This window comes from Aulonocara stuartgranti (genome assembly GCF_965226115.1).
Source record: "Aulonocara stuartgranti genome assembly, chromosome: 3".
Lineage (NCBI taxonomy): Eukaryota > Metazoa > Chordata > Actinopteri > Cichliformes > Cichlidae > Aulonocara > Aulonocara stuartgranti.
The window spans coordinates 19,948,443-19,965,458 of NC_138941.1; the positions used below are offsets into that span (position 1 = coordinate 19,948,443).

General features: G+C 42.4%; 2 protein-coding genes across 2 annotated transcripts in view; both read right to left on the reverse strand.

Annotated features, from left to right (window-relative positions):
• The window catches only part of LOC309700493 (uncharacterized protein), a 2,098,293-nt gene that overhangs the window by 1,659,233 nt on the left and 422,044 nt on the right, over positions 1-17,016 (reverse strand). Inside the window, exon 21 of the mRNA XM_082524046.1 lies at positions 13,784-13,960. Within this exon, the coding sequence (XP_082380172.1) occupies positions 13,784-13,960 (177 nt within the window). The remainder of the gene's footprint in view (positions 1-13,783; positions 13,961-17,016) is intronic.
• Positions 5,669-17,016, reverse strand: part of LOC309700558 (protein NLRC3-like) — a 191,047-nt gene continuing 179,699 nt past the window's right edge. Inside the window, exons 9-11 of the mRNA XM_082524163.1 lie at positions 11,237-11,413; positions 8,693-8,866; positions 5,669-8,017 (exon numbers count right to left, since the gene is read on the reverse strand). Coding sequence (XP_082380289.1) covers positions 8,008-8,017; positions 8,693-8,866; positions 11,237-11,413 — 361 coding nt within the window. The 3' untranslated portion in view covers positions 5,669-8,007. The remainder of the gene's footprint in view (positions 8,018-8,692; positions 8,867-11,236; positions 11,414-17,016) is intronic.

Consider the following 17,016-nt stretch of genomic DNA (forward strand, 5'->3'; position numbering starts at 1 on the left):
CTCAAGTGCCAGTGAACATCTAAATGATTCAGGGAAGACTTTGGAGAAAGTGCTGTGGGGAGATGAAACCAAATTCCAATTATGTGGCTTTAACTGACCTTTTGAAATAGGAGTGTGATGCAAAAAGTAGCATCCCCGCAGTCAAGCAGAGAGATGGAAACATTATGATGTGGGCTACAGGACGACTTAGTCGGGGTTCCAAGCAGTCAGGAAATGTGACATCGTCAGACTGCAGGCCACAGATTGGCTCGTCAGTCGCGGCACTCAATGAGTCATGAGACGGTGTCTTTCACTAAAATCAAAACTGCAGTTTTTTAAAAACCCTGCAACAAGGCAAATAGCTGCACAACACCGTGGTTTCCAAGTGTGACAAAAAGCCACAGATACATCATTCACACATTCACACACTGGTGATGGCAGCTACATTGTAGCCACAGCTGCCCTGGGGCGCACTGACAGAACATTGCAGAACCTTCAGCACCTCGTATGAAAAATATTTGACTGTGTGCATGCTTTTAGCACTGTTTGGATTTGAGAAAATCTAAAATAAATCGAAATTTGCTTTTAGAAGTTGTTTTATAAAGTTCAGTGGTATATTATGCATACAATAGGACATCTATTTAGATTTACATCTTCCACAGAAAAAACTGCACATTACTGAAACTTAGTATACTGGACTTTGTTGTTGTCCCACACAGGTTCAATTTCGAGTGGTAGATGGCTCAGTGCTCAGTCAACCAAGATTTTATGATAGTGGGCACAATGAGATAGATAAGCTGCTTGTAAACAGTACTTTTATGCTCTCTTTTTCCATTTGGATAAGAAAGAAAGAACCAGGAAACAAAGGCAAACAAATAATCTGTGCCTTTATCCCAGATTCACATTATAGGAACAGCTGCTCAATGACCACTGTAGTCTTTGCTTACAGCACTTTTATCTAGATCTATGCAAAGTGATCCACTACACCTACTTTTACAGTTAAATCATTTTATGAGCACTGATGCCATTTTAATCTGAGTTTCTACTCAAATACAATCAGTAAAGAAAAACACAGTCTGTGACGTTTGTTTTGAAGGAAAAGGTATTCCCTGCAAATGTTTATCTGTGTGAGACTATTCAGAAAACAGTCATTTTGTTTTATAGGTGAGACACTTGGCCTCTTTTTTCCTTGTTCTACGTTTGTCTTTTGTCCGATTACTCTGGAACACAAGATGGAAAACTGATATTCTCATGTTAAAAATATAGAAAAAGGATTTTATCACCCATAAATGTTAACTTCTCATGCCTCTAAGCACAAGCAGGAGCAGAAGTGCCCTCTGCAGTTTGTGTGTGGAAGTGCAAAAGCTTACAGAACCTGGTTTTCCCAGGCGGTCTCCCATCCAAGTACTGACCAGGCCTGACCCTGCTTAGGTCACGATATCGGGCAAGCAGAGCTGAAGAGGAGGATGCAGGAGGCCTGTGTGTGTTCAGCAGCCTGCTGCATTGGAGTTTGCCTGGTAACAGATGACTCAAACAGCCCACACACCCGCTGGACGTGACCGCAAACATGCCCCCCTACACCTTTTACATAGCCCGGCTGCTCGAGTTCTTTTGCTGGTTTTTCCCGCGACCCCCCACCTTCTTCAAATCCAACAAAAGTGGTATCAAACGTTTATGCTACGTTTGTGCTGTAAAAATTTTTGTTTGTGCTGCTATCATTTTAAAGATATTCAAGAAAATTTCTAGAGGTCCCCAGAGGTCAACCAGCCCCCCCACATTAATTAAATCAAACAAAACTGGTGTCAATCAACTGTGCTACGCTTGTGCTGGTTTGTGCTGCTAAAATTCTCGTTTCTGCTGCTTCTGTTTTAAAGATATTAACGAAAATGTAAAGGTCAAAAGGTCTCTTCAGTATCCTTCCTGATGGCAGCAAACTGAAGACGCTGTTGAAGAGATGAGTGGAGTCACCTGTAATGAAGAGGACCTTTCGAATGAGGCAGGCACAGTAGATCTCCTGGGGAGGGAGGCAAGAGAGGACCCTGCAATCCTCTCCACTGCTCTCACTACCCGTTGTCATATTTTTCCTGCAGGACCCAGTGCAGGAGTCATACCACACAGTGATGCAGTTGGTGAGGATACTTTCAATGGTGCTCTTTAGAAGGTGCTCATAGTGGGGGTTGAATCTCTTGTCAGCAGAGTGAAGAGAATTGTTATGTGCATTATTATTCAGCCCCCTTTGGTCTGAGTGCAGTCAGTTGCCCATAGACATTGCCTGATGAGTGCTAATGACTAAATAGAGTGCACCTGTGTGTAATGTAATGTCAGTACAAATACAGCTGCTCTGTGACGGCCTCAGAGGTTGTCTCAGAGAATACTGGGAGCAGCAACACCATGAAGTCCAAAGAAACACTCTGATGGACGTGTGGCCAGCAATGCTGCCTTGAACAGTACCGATGTTTCAGGGCTGGGTGACGTTGTTGGGTGGGACATCTACATCCTGACATATCAAGGTTACTTTACTTTTAGGTCAATTTGCTTTACAGAAAAATAATAGCATTTGTCATCAAGATATTTATATGACTGCACTTGATCAGGTTTGTCCGGATTTCAAACTGTTCTAAAAGTCTTTTGATTCAAATCTGGGGCTGTGTTATTGAAAGCAGAAGAGAAATCGATGAACTGAAGTCCTTTACTCTCTACATGTTTGACAATCAGGTGAAGTAGAATCAAAAGCACGTCCTCCACTCCTCTATTGGGCTTATGTGCAATCTGCATTGAATCAAGCTGAAGTTCAGTGTCTTCCATAATCACATTTCTGATGATTTTTTCAAAGACTGAGGTGAGGGCAGCAGGCCTGAAGTCGTTTAGAACTTTTGGACGACTAGATTTAGGACCAGGAACCACAACAGCTTCTTTCCAAAGAGAGGGCATGAACGATTTATTCAGAATAACCTAAAATATGGGACTGAGTTGTCTGTGACGGTTCTCAGTCATCCAGGTCATTGTAGACTAAGGAGCTTGCAAAGAAAAGCGTCTGGACTTCTTTGAGTTGCTTGAAGACGTTTCACCTCTCATCTGAGAAGCTTCTTCAGTTCTAAGGGTCAGTTGGTGGGGAGTCCCAGATTTAAACCCAGTGGGAGTTTCCCCCCAAAGAGGGACAAAGGACCCCCTGATGATCCTCTACGTAATCACATGAGCCAAGGTGTGAAAGCGGGTGGGGGTCCTAATCAGCCAGGGTTTCGGGTGAGCTCATTGTGAAACCTGGCCCCACCCTATCATGTGATTTCCTGAGGTCAGATGGCCCAGGATGTGAGTGGGCGTTAAGGTGTCTGGGGAGGGAACTCAAAACTGGATTATAGATTATTTATATTATATATTGATATTATTTATCTGAATATTTATTTATCATAACTCTGTTTCTACACTCACTTTATATGAGTGCTTGTTGTTTCTTGTATATTTGCTGCTATGACAACTCAGTTTCCCTCCTGGATTAATAAAGTTTCTCTGATTCTGAAATACAGTGAGCCATTATATTTGTAGTTTCTAACTAACAATATAAAGGCTCTGCAACCGATAGAGCCACAGCACGTCCCACTGGCAGCTGAAGGAGCTTTTATACAAAGGACTTTGTAATTGAAGCTTTATTTATACAGGTCGGCTCATTGAGACTCAATGTCTCATTTACAAGAGAGACCTGTTCCAGACACACATGTTAAAATTACAACAATAAGAGAAAAGTTTGTGTAATGTACTCAGTCACATTAAAAACGAGAACAAGTTCCCAGAGATGGTTTCACAAAAACATGTGTACGTCTTTTGAAGTCTGCAAGTGAAATCAACGGAGAGCCTTAAATCCTTCGGTTATGTTTTCCATGAAGACGGAGCAGAAAAGGAGAACGCCTTCTTCCCAAGCTCTGCATGAACTGATGGAACAGTGGATGTAATGATGTCCTGAGACTGCAGGCTGTGACTAAACTGTTTGCCTAACATGTACTCTGATGAATAGGAGGCAGTAACCCAGAAACAGATTGATAGATAAAATGATACTAATGGACCATCCTGTGTAAGACCAATGAGGACCAGTTAACCAGAGAACACAGAGTATAGTGGTGTTCTTCTGTTGTAGAGAAAGATTAAAAATATAAGACACTGGCTCAGCTATGATATTTGCAGCCAAGTGCAAGAAGGAAGGAGAACGATTGTGAGGACGAGTTTCTGGTGTTGGGGCTATTCAAAGCCTTACAAACCTCTTCTACTGTGACAGGTGTGAAGGAAAAGGTATCAGTAAGCAGGAACTACGAGCAGAGTTGTGTGCAACAAGTTTACCATCAGATACTGTGCTGAACAAAGAGCAAGAAGCAACAAAGTGTTTGTTAAAGCAACATTTCAGTTTTGTCTGACACAGGAGTGGAGTCGATATTTAAGTGAGGAGGAAGCTCTGAGGAGTCACAGCTGGCAGAGACACTTTATAGTTTGCCAAAACCTCCTACGGTCGTTTGGACTGTCAGTCGTTAAAGTAAAAAATAGTTACATCTTGATGATGGAGGCAGTAATCCGATTACACAGCTAATGAAAACGTAGCCAATCGGCATCAGAGCCAGACTTCCTGCCCAGGCCTGGTTTCTCTCATGTAGGAGATCGGCCGGTACTGAACCAAACCAGGCCTGTCCCGACCTTTCACCCTGACCTGGCAAAAAGGGGCGTGTCTGTCCACAAAGTAGACACAACTCTCCTGTAAATGTTCCCAAACTGACATTGTCAGCCTGTTTAATACGACCCCAGTTCAAACTGATGCGGGCTCGGAGCGTGAGATTTTAGTGTTTCTCACAGCACCAACTACGCAGTGATCACTCAGGTCGTTGGCAAAAACTGCAGATGTGGAAAACTTACGCAGCATATTAGTTAAAAAAGGTCAATAAGAGCAGATTTATCTGGGTGTTTAGGATCAAGGCGTGTGAGGCTTTAAATAATTTGAGTCAGTTTTAAAAACAAGCAGCGTGCCTTAAAATCATCAGACACAGAAGAAAGCCAGTCCCAATGAAAATCATCCATCTGAAAGACGTCATTAAAATGCAGCTCAGATAAAAGTTGAACCAGAGACGGTGATGTGCTGGGGGAAGCAGGTGGAGGCTGATAGCAGCCAACAACAGTCTGATTTCCAAACAGATCAATAGTTAAGGCCAAGATTTCAAATGGCTGAGGTGCAGATGGAGAGAACAAGACTTGAGCAGCAAGACAGAGCTTCACATAAACTTCCAGACCTCCGCCTTTTCTGGGACAGTCTGAGTGCTAAATGTTAAATCCATCAGTTGCTACGTTTTTATCCAGTAAAGATTTGGAAAGTCTCAGAAACAACAACGATACCAGCACCGCTTGAACAGGCCCAGATTCCAATCATATCCATGTTAGGAAGCACACGACGTGATGCACGTGTAACCCAGACAGTTTTTAACATCTGCTGGTGTTTCACATTCAGCCAGAGGCCCAGGGTTAGGTTGGATACCAGACAATAATAAAAGCATCGTTATTAGACTCTAGAGCTCGTTTATAGCTGACACCACATGTAGAGTTTAAGTTCACACAGAGACGATGACATTTTTCTACAACCAGCAAACAATAAACAAGAAATGTAACAAGAGTTTCAGAAGAAGCTGTTTTACAGAGAAATGATTCCCTGAAGACAAAATTATTATTATCATCTTTATTTCTCCAGGTGAAAATTTAATTGAGATTAAAAATGTTGTTTTCAAGAGAGACCTGGCATCATGGCAGCAAGAGTCAGAAATACATCATAATTCAAACAAATACAAAATAGGAAAAACATCCTACATAAACTTCATAAAGTTTCATTAACAGACTTTGAACAATGGACTTCAAACGTCCCCCCAAAACAACAGAAACACATTTGAAGATAATGAATGACATTTATCCCTCTAAAGAAGGACTTAGACTACGATTTAATATGAATGAGAACATGTTCATAAATGGATGCAACCAAAGATTTCATCAATCCCTGATTTAGAGACAACAGAACGTTTGGTTTGATTTCACAAGATAAGAATGACGACTGAGTTGGAAGATTGTTTTACGTTTAGTCAAATCTTTCATACATAAAGTTGGATTACAAAATCATCCCCTAAGTTTGTTGTTTTATTCAAGGAATTGAAATTATGGAGAAAATCTGTGAAATGACTTAAAGAAAACAAACCACAAAAATTCCAAGATGCTCTAAACCCCCTGGTTTAGGTCGGCAATCTTTCTGATGATGAGTGCATCTAACATTTCCTCAGAAGTCAATGTGCCATATGATTGCATTAGCAATAAATTACACACTATATAGAACCACTTCATAGGATTATATTTGTGCGCAGATGTTTGCAGCTATCAGCGAATATTTATCAGCTATTTTGAAACAAAGAAAGACTTTTTATCCATAACAGCAAATGAACTGTACAACAGAAAATACAAATGCTATTTATGGTCTCCTCACAACAATGATAAGAAAAATAAACTGGGCCAATATGTCATGTTTCTTAATACAGAGACACACATGTTAATGTGATCTCTGGTCTCCTCTGAGTGGGAGTTATTATAACTGACTGTAAAAAGTCAGCACAAGGAAAATAAACTGCACCTAAACTTGGTTTATATCTGACCCAGACAGACTGCAGGTCATAACTTCTTACCTGAAGTTCAGTTCACCTGACACTCGGACCGGCGGCCGCCTCGGGTCTCTGCTCCTCCTGCCTCCCCTTTCCCTCATCCACCTGCTGCCTCTGTGGAAGCTCCGCCATAGCCACCACCAAACAACTGACTTATTTTTACATATCGACCAGCATCCGGCCAATCCACCACCTTCCATTGTTTATACCGTTACAAAAAAATAAAAAAACATCATCAGCCCATAAAAACGAAAAATCACCATCAGTATGCCCGATGGCCAGTCCAGCTATGGTCGTGCCATCAGTTAACCCTTCACGTGGCAGCTGTGACACGCGTGCCCAGGGTTGCCGACCCCTGCTCTAAAGCATCTGATTTGGATTCCTGAGATCAAATATATTTTCCTTTGTGTTTGTTTTCTTCCATTTGTGGCTTTAATGTAGTGTTACATCCTGTTTGTTTGCTTCCATCTGTATACATGTCCAGATTCACTGTTATGTTTCTATTCTTACATTGCTGTGTGATCACTGTTCCCTCTGCTGACTGATGTGACCTTTTGTATCTCACACTGATACTTGTCATATTTGTATCTGCGCCTAAAAGATAAAAAGTTTTCCATGCTAAAACACAGCTCCACCTCCTGCAGTTCTCCCTCTGAACCACTAGATGTCTCTGTTATCTAAATGAAGACGTGCAGCACAGCAACCACAGCAGCGCTCAGATCACACGTGTCCTGTTATTATGTATAAAAGCATGAAACAGGTGAGACAGGTGGGATCAATATTAATGTTGTGGAAATATATGAAAAAGCAACAGAAGAGTGAAAACATTTCGTGTTTCTAGAAAGATCTTTCAGCTCACAGCTGCTCACAGACTGTATTTACAAGTGACAAACTGCAACTCTACAGTACATCTACAGTATATATCAAATATATTCTGTATTCAAATCTATTGAGTGATGTTTGAAAGTCTTTCCAGGTGAGTTTGATCCAGGAGGGTCTGAAGCCAGAGTCAGACAGAGACTGTGCAGAGACTGTAGAAGGACAGAGCAGCAGCAGAGCAGTCCAGATACACTGATGATCCTCTGTCAGATCCAGAGGGACACACAGGGATGATGCTGGACTCTACATTGTGTCTGACAGTGGAGCTGTTCTCAGAGCAGTTCACTCTGCAGCACTGACAGTCATCTGCACTTCTTCTCATTCCTCTGTCAGTCACTGCTGGATGAAGCTCTCCTCTCCACCTCCCAGTAACATGGCCCAGTCAGAGCGTCTCTACACACAAGCTGCTGCTGCTTCAACCTCTCTGGATCATCAGGACACAGCTCCTCCTCTCTCAGCACACACACCGTCCTGTTTACCATCATCACCACCACCTGCAGAGAGAAGAAGGAAGAGCAGAGGAGATAAACGAGTGTTTCCAGAGACTCTTCATCAGCTGTCAGTCAGTGATGCAGCACATCCAGTATAAAGAGCAGCAGGGACTTCAGTGCTGGGACTGTACTAGGACTCATTGTTGCTTCACTTTTTCTAATCTTTGGATTTTTATTGAAGTTGATGAAAATGTTTTTCCCTCCTAGTTTGAGTTTGGACTTTCATTCATTAGAAGAACCTTGGTGTGTCCACTCTGAGCTCTGTAGGAACCCCAACAACAAGCCCAACAATCCAGATGGACGGTTCCAGCTGTTAACTGGAGGAATTCCATCCAAACATCTGCTCTCACTAAATTCTTCCTCACCTACAGACTGTGTTCTTCACTGCTTTAAACTTGGAAATGAATGCAGTCATTGGTCTGCGTGCTGCTTTGTTCAGAGAGCTGATTGGCTGTTGACAGCATTTGATCAGAGCGTGTCAGCCGTTACCATGGTGACCATAAAGGTCAGAAACAGGAAGTGTTTGTGTCCAATCCTGAAGCCTGTCACCATTCTCCTCTCACAGCTTCACTGAGAAGCTGCAGCTTTACAGGAAACACTGGATCTTTGTTTCATACTGACTGTGTTTAGTACAATACTGCTGACAGCACCACCCACTCACTCCATCACTCTACTTACTCCAGAGTCTCCAGTCTGTAGTCTGGACTCTGCTGAAGATCAGACAGCTGCTTCACATCTGGATCCTTCAGGTTGTTTCCTCTCAGGTCCAGCACTCTCAGATGGGAGGGGTTGGACTTCAGTGCTGCTGCCAGATAATCACAGCTGATCTCTGACAAACCACAGCTCCTCAATCTGTATAAAGAATGAAAGATGTAAGTTTATTAGACAAAGTGTGAGCTTGAAATCATTCAGTGTTTCATCATCTGTTCAGAGCTGAAGAAGGTTCAGAATGTAGAAGTTTAGAAAATGGAAACTCCAAACAGCTGAAGCCAACAGGAAGCAGCTTCAAACAGGAAACTGTGCAGAGTTTCAGACTATATGTCCTGATGCAGCCAGTTGGATTTTGGAGATTTGAATCTCTGTTCTGTGACTAAGTCCTTGAATCATTTCTTCCAGTTGGTCCAACAAGACAGACTAAGTGTTGGACATGTGTTGTGGCTCCATTAGGGGAGCTTCTAAATGTGATGTGATGGCCCCTCTGGGTCTGTCAGGTCACAGCACTGAAGAGAGCTCAAACTGGGCACACAGTTGTTCCAGTCTGGACCAAAGACTCTATACTGGGACTGAGGGACTGCTTTGACTGCACCCACTGGGACTTTTTAAAGGCTCATGTTCTCACTTAGATCATCGATTTCTACTTACATTTCTTTCTGGGAAAAATGGGGATTACTTTGGAAACAGGAAGTATTTTCCCCAATAAGCAGCCCTGGATTAGTAAATCACTCCAACATGTTCTCAGGCAGAAGAAGCTGTCTTGTTATGAGGGAGAGAAGAAAAAGATTGAGGCACAGAAACTTGTTGAAAGAGAGATAAAGCAGCTAAAATCAGGTGTAAAAGTAAAGCAGAGGATGAGCTGAATAAAGGACACTCAAGGCTGGCTTGGAAAGGAATGAAGTCCATGGTGGGGATGCAGAACAAGGAGCAAAGATGAAAGTGATGCTGAATCAGCAGAAGACTTGGACTCATTGGATTCCAGCTTTGATATCATTGATTTCAATGAAGAGCTTTGTGATTGTAGCAAAGGGCTGGTAGCTCTGAGAGTCCCACTGATGAGGTGTTTGTGTGGAAATCTCTTAGTGGGACCAAAGAGAGAAAAAGCCCTGGTCCTGATGCTGTGGGAGGGAAATGATTGAAGTGTGCTGTGAGGAACTGACTGGGAGATTTTCACACATTTTCCAGTCCTCCTTGGAACAACAGGAAGTTCCCAGCATATGGAAACAAAGGTTAAGTGTCCTATGGCACTCAGTGATGATGGTGCTGTGGCCCCACCACCTCCACCTCTTTGTAAAGGAACTAACTGTCATCTGAAGCTTCAAATGGAACTAAGACTTCCTCCACTAGGTGGCAGTGTCTGATGAGAAAGTGTTAGTGGAGCTGGCCTGGAGTCAGAAACAGGAAGATGCAGGATTTGGGCTGAAATGGGGAAAAGTGGTTCGCACTAGTGCCTTAAAGCAAGAAGGTTGTAGGTTGAAGCTTGTTGGCCTTTCTGTGGAGGTTGGATGTTCTCCCACAGTCCAATGAAATGCTGCTTAGGTTCATTGGTGCTTCTAAATTGGCTGTAGGTGTGGATGTGAGAGAGTGCTTCTCTGTCTCTCTCTGTTGGCCCTGTGATGGACTGCTCACCTGTGCAGGTGGACCACGCCTCTTGCCCTATGACAGCTAGGGCACAGGCTGCAGCCCTGTGAGCCTAAGCTGAATAAACAGTTAGCAAAAATGATCCATAGATGGCCTGAAATCCCCCAGTTAGCAGTTTGGTAGATAGCTATGACATGCTAATCCCATCCAGCAGCTGTATTCTACCTGTAAGCTGATCCCTGCTGAGCCAAAGCACTTTTTCATATACAAATTACAACCTTTAATAGAAACCTATTGGTCAGCATCTTATTAGCCTGCTGTTAGCTTCATTCCACAGAAAACTGAGAGAAACTAACAGAGTTGATAAAGAATAAAGAGAAATGTGCTGATTTAAAGCCTTTGAAGTGCTTCAGATGATCTCTGTCCACTTCTGTCCACTCATTCATTCATGTAAGCTTTCTAATGCAGCTTTGATCTTCACAGTCTGCTTCATGAAACTCATTCTAACCCTGAATGTCAGAGTGTTCCTCCTTCTCTTTCCCATCATTCATGCTGGCAGTGGAGGAGATTTGGATGTTGGACTGTGTTTTGGATGATGTGTGTATGTTTGTGTTGGACTGCTGTCTGTAAAGCAAACGCACATTTTGCTTTGGATTTCAGTGTCAGACAGACTTTAAGGTGGAATGAAGAGTTGGAGAGTTTCACAGTGAATTATCCAGTGGAGGATTTTTCTTCTTCTTTGAAGGTTTGAAATGTGAACATTGTTCTGCTGCAGTCAATGGACTAAACCAGAGAAGAAGAAAACAGACTTTACCATGAAGATCCTCAGTGTGGATCAGTATAATATCAGCCTGATGTCTGCAGTTTAGTGTCAGCACAACTTTCACATCATATTCATCTCAGCACAACTAAAACATGCTGACTGACCTCAGAGTTTCAAGTCCACATCCTGGACTCTCCAGGAAACCACACAGATGCTTCACTCCTGAATCCTGCAGCTTGTTGTTCCAGCTCAGGTGCAGCTGTCTCAGATGGGAGGGGTTGGACTTCAGTGCTGCTGCCAGATAATCACAGCTGATCTTTGACAAACCACAGCTCTCCAATCTGTATAAAGAATGAAAGATGTAAGTTTATTAGACAAAGTGTGAGCTTGAAATCATTCAGTGTTTCATCATCTGTTCAGAGCTGAAGAAGGTTCAGAATGTAGAAGTTTAGAAAATGGAAACTCCAAACAGCTGAAGCCAACAGGAAGCAGCTTCAAACAGGAAACTGTGCAGAGTTTCAGACTATATGTCCTGATGCAGCCAGTTGGATTTTGGAGATTTGAATCTCTGTTCTGTGACTAAGTCCTTGAATCATTTCTTCCAGTTGGTCCAACAAGACAGACTAAGTGTTGGACATGTGTTGTGGCTCCATTAGGGGAGCTTCTAAATGTGATGTGATGGCCCCTCTGGGTCTGTCAGGTCACAGCACTGAAGAGAGCTCAAACTGGGCACACAGTTGTTCCAGTCTGGACCAAAGACTCTATACTGGGACTGAGGGACTGCTTTGACTGCACCCACTGGGACGTTTTAACGGCTCATGTTCTCACTTAGATCATCGATTTCTACTTACATCTCTTTCTGGGAAAAATGGGGATTACTTTGGAAACAGGAAGTATTTTCCCCAATAAGCAGCCCTGGATTAGTAAATCACTCCAACATGTTCTCAGGCAGAAGAAGCTGTCTTGTTATGAGGGAGAGAAGAAAAAGATTGAGGCACAGAAACTTGTTGAAAGAGAGATAAAGCAGCTAAAATCAGGTGTAAAAGTAAAGCAGAGGATGAGCTGAATAAAGGACACTCAAGGCTGGCTTGGAAAGGAATGAAGTCCATGGTGGGGATGCAGGACAAGGAGCAAAGATGAATGTGATGCTGAATCAGCAGAAGACTTGGACTCATTGGATTCCAGCTTTGATATCATTGATTTCAATGAAGAGCTTTGTGATTGTAGCAAAGGGCTGGTAGCTCTGAGAGTCCCACTGATGAGGTGTTTGTGTGGAAATCTCTTAGTGGGACCAAAGAGAGAAAAAGCCCTGGTCCTGATGCTGTGGGAGGGAAATGATTGAAGTGTGCTGTGAGGAACTGACTGGGAGATTTTCACACATTTTCCAGTCCTCCTTGGAACAACAGGAAGTTCCCAGCATATGGAAACAAAGGTTAAGTGTCCTATGGCACTCAGTGATGATGGTGCTGTGGCCCCACCACCTCCACCTCTTTGTAAAGGAACTAACTGTCATCTGAAGCTTCAAGTGGAACTAAGACTTCCTCCACTAGGTGGCAGTGTCTGATGAGAAAGTGTTAGTGGAGCTGGCCTGGAGTCAGAAACAGGAAGATGCAGGATTTGGGCTGAAATGGGGAAAAGTGGTTCGCACTAGTGCCTTAAAGCAAGAAGGTTGTAGGCTGAAGCTTGTTGGCCTTTCTGTGGAGGTTGGATGTTCTCCCACAGTCCAATGAAATGCTGCTTAGGTTCATTGGTGCTTCTAAATTGGCTGTAGGTGTGGATGTGAGAGAGTGCTTCTCTGTCTCTCTCTGTTGGCCCTGTGATGGACTGCTCACCTGTGCAGGTGGACCACGCCTCTTGCCCTATGACAGCTAGGGCACAGGCTGCAGCCCTGTGAGCCTAAGCTGAATAAACAGTTAGCAAAAATGATCCATAGATGGCCTGAAATCCCCCAGTTAGCAGTTTGGTAGATAGCTATGACATGCTAATCCCATCCAGCAGCTGTATTCTACCTGTAAGCTGATCCCTGCTGAGCCAAAGCACTTTTTCATATACAAATTACAACCTTTAATAGAAACCTATTGGTCAGCATCTTATTAGCCTGCTGTTAGCTTCATTCCACAGAAAACTGAGAGAAACTAACAAAGTTGATAAAGAATAAAGAGAAATGTGCTGATTTAAAGCCTTTGAAGTGCTTCAGATGATCTCTGTCCACTTCTGTCCACTCATTCATTCATGTAAGCTTTCTAATGCAGCTTTGATCTTCACAGTCTGCTTCATGAAACTCATTCTAACCCTGAATGTCAGAGTGTTCCTCCTTCTCTTTCCCATCATTCATGCTGGCAGTGGAGGAGATTTGGATGTTGGACTGTGTTTTGGATGATGTGTGTATGTTTGTGTTGGACTGCTGTCTGTAAAGCAAACGCACATTTTGCTTTGGATTTCAGTGTTAGACAGACTTTAAGGTGGAATGAAGAGTTGGAGAGTTTCACAGTGAATTATCCAGTGGAGGATTTTTCTTCTTCTTTGAAGGTTTGAAATGTGAACATTGTTCTGCTGCAGTCAATGGACTAAACCAGAGAAGAAGAAAACAGACTTTACCATGAAGATCCTCAGTGTGGATCAGTATAATATCAGCCTGATGTCTGCAGTTTAGTGTCAGCACAACTTTCACATCATATTCATCTCAGCACAACTAAAACATGCTGACTGACCCCAGAGTTTCAAGTCCACATCCTGGACTCTCCAGGAAACCACACAGATGCTTCACTCCTGAATCCTGCAGCTTGTTGTTGCAGCTCAGGGCCAGCTGTCTCAGATGGGAGGGGTTGGACTTCAGTGCTGCTGCCAGATAATCACAGCTGATCTCTGACAAACCACAGTCCCTCAATCTGTATAAAGAATGAAAGATGTAAGTTTATTAGACAAAGTGTGAGCTTGAAATCATTCAGTGTTTCATCATCTGTTCAGAGCTGAAGAAGGTTCAGAATGTAGAAGTTTAGAAAATGGAAACTCCAAACAGCTGACAGAGTTCATACGCCTTTGTCAGGGTCAAATTCAAGCAAGACCATGTGAAAATTAAAACACATCATCCTAGGTGAACTTAAACACCTTTGTTCCCCTTTTGTTAAGACATAGAAAAGTACACCACACAAAAATACTGCAAAAGGAAACGGTCGCCTTATATACATAGTGTATAAACTCAAAATGCACATTTCACTTCAAATTAAGATTAAGGCTTTGAACAGATCACATAGTTCAGTTCAACATATAAGACTTTAAGAATGCACAAGCATCTACTTAAAATCTATTTAATTTATCATCCATGATATTATTTTGTACAATTCCAATGTATTTTGTTCATCTCCCTTAAATAAACAGGCAGTCTTAAAGTATGAAATATTCATATACAAACACATATAAATGTGTGTACTGTCTCAGTGGCTGATAGTACCCCACAGGCCTCAGTGTGAGCTTGAAGACATTTATAATGTTTAAGTAGTTTAATGTGCAGGTGCTGACGATAAACACATTTTGAATGAAAGCCGGGGAACTTTGGTAGCACAGAAACAAGTGGCTATTCTTTGTGACTATATGGATCACTCACAATACCATTATTTCACACAAAGGCACCAAATTAATACTCAAAAAAGCTGCAGCAATACACACAAATATAAACAGTACTTGGTGACAACTTTGCTTTTAGCCTTTAACCCTTCTTGACTACTTTTGATGTGGCCTCTATATTTTACCTTTAAAAACAGTTTATCTTGCCAATCTGTTATTTTCTCATTTTGACCAACTGTATCAGCACAATTTATCTAAATTCAGACAAAATTTAAAATACACGTAGAAAGTGATATTTTGACTGTAAAAACCACACACATGTTTAACGAATCATCTTCATAACTTGAAATGCAAATAGAGATTGTACATTTTTAAAAATACGCACACGTTTTGCAAACAACAAAGTTATATGGTACTATTTACCAAAAAATGCAGCCAAGGCTCAGACGTTTTTCATATAATCATTTCAAACTATTTACAGAACAATCAGGTGTCAAACAATAGTTTGTGTCACTCTAACACATATGAGAACAGCACAGGGATAAACCTGCAGGTCTGACAGCAGGTGTGTCACTCAGCGTTTACACTGCAATCTGCCTTTGTTGGCTTTAAGGCAGCAACTGTGACGATCACTAGTAGAACTGACACACAAAACAAAACAACAGCTACACACTAAATACACAAGACAACAAACTAACTTGAGACCAAACACGGTAAACGTCACAAATCTCTCACGTATCAAAACTCTCTCTCTCTTTCGCTCACTCGCTCTCTCTTGCCGGTCACTCCTAAAACTTCCCCCTTTTGCTAAACAACCAAATGTCATGTTTCCATATCATTTTTGATTGGTCGACATGGTACATTTTCCCACCTATAGGGCTTTGGAGCGTGATGTCACGGGAGATGGGCCATGCCCCCTTCCGCCATGACAGTAGGCCAGCCAAAGGATACCATTTCAGCTATGGATCGTACGTGTTGTGTTGTCGGTTGCAACGTTAGATCACACGATCGTGAAGGCAAGAAGCTGGATAACGGGCTCTCTTTTCATCGTTTTCCATCCTGGAGGCAACGTGAGGGATCCCATGTATCCGATATTACTAAACAAAGACGTCAGGCTTGGATTGCAGCGGTGAGACGAGCGGATATCGAGTTCTCTGCAATCCCCAGCTTTTTGTTGGTTTGCTCACGGCATTTTCTTTCCGGTGAGTTCTAAATTAATTCATATCACTCTTGAAAGGCTTTTAGTGTGATTTTCAACGTGCTGAGGTCATAGATAATGAGATAAAACATGCTAATGTGTGATGCTGCAGAACCACATCATGTCGACTGAGTAGCTTATGATTTGGCATTATTGCAGGCAAACCAGCATATGAAATGGATGTAACAAATCCAGACTGGGCACCAACACTGCTCATGGGGCATGACGACATACCTGTATCAGACTCGGACCGGCACTCAAGGCGTACGCAACGGAAGCGAAAAAGAGCACCCATCGGAGGTAAACAACACCCCCCCCCCTCTAAAAACATACTAAATTGCTATCACTGTACACTAATCCGCACATAACTTCCAGATGAATCACACACCTGTCATTGGAATATTGGTGTACATTTACCTTATGTCTAATTTTATCTTACAGGCTTTCGTTATGCAGCTGCAGAGTCTGAAGGTGTGCCCCGTGCAGAAGTGATTGATGAAGATCTGACAGAAGACCAACAGCAAAATCACAATGTCATGGAGGCAGTGGACAGCAGTTGTGTTGGACAAGTGGAGGTTGAGGTAGCAGCTGCAAATGTGGATATACTGAAGAAATGTAAACCTTTTAAAATGATGACAGATTACAAACTCTCAGCTGTGTCTGTAATCAAACCTCTGTAACTTTGCTTCACTTCAGCAGCATCAGCTCATGTTCACATGTTGATTCATGGTTTGCTTCAGTTTTTGATGGACTGCAGAATATTTTGAAGGTTATCTGCTATAAAAAGCCAGAACAGGAAAATCTGCTTCATGTGTTTCTGTTTGATCCTCAGTGACTTTGACACAAAGGCCTCTGCTGTGATGATCACACCTCTGATCAAGTCTCACAGTGTCAGCTTTGTTTTTATACATATGGATATGTGCTGATAAATGATCAGAATTATAATATTTCCCACTGTCTGCTGTGTGCCGTGACCTTTGACCTGCTAAAGACAGTCAGCTGTGGATTATTCATTGTTGTGTCTGATACTTAGAACTGTGAGGAAGAACACTACACAGTTAATCAGGGTCCCCTCTCTCTGAATCAGGGAAGGTGGGCAGGCCGCGTGTGGGCCGCGGGCCATACGTTGAGTCTCACTGTTTGAAATGTGAACATTGTTCTGCTGCAGTCAATGGACTAAAC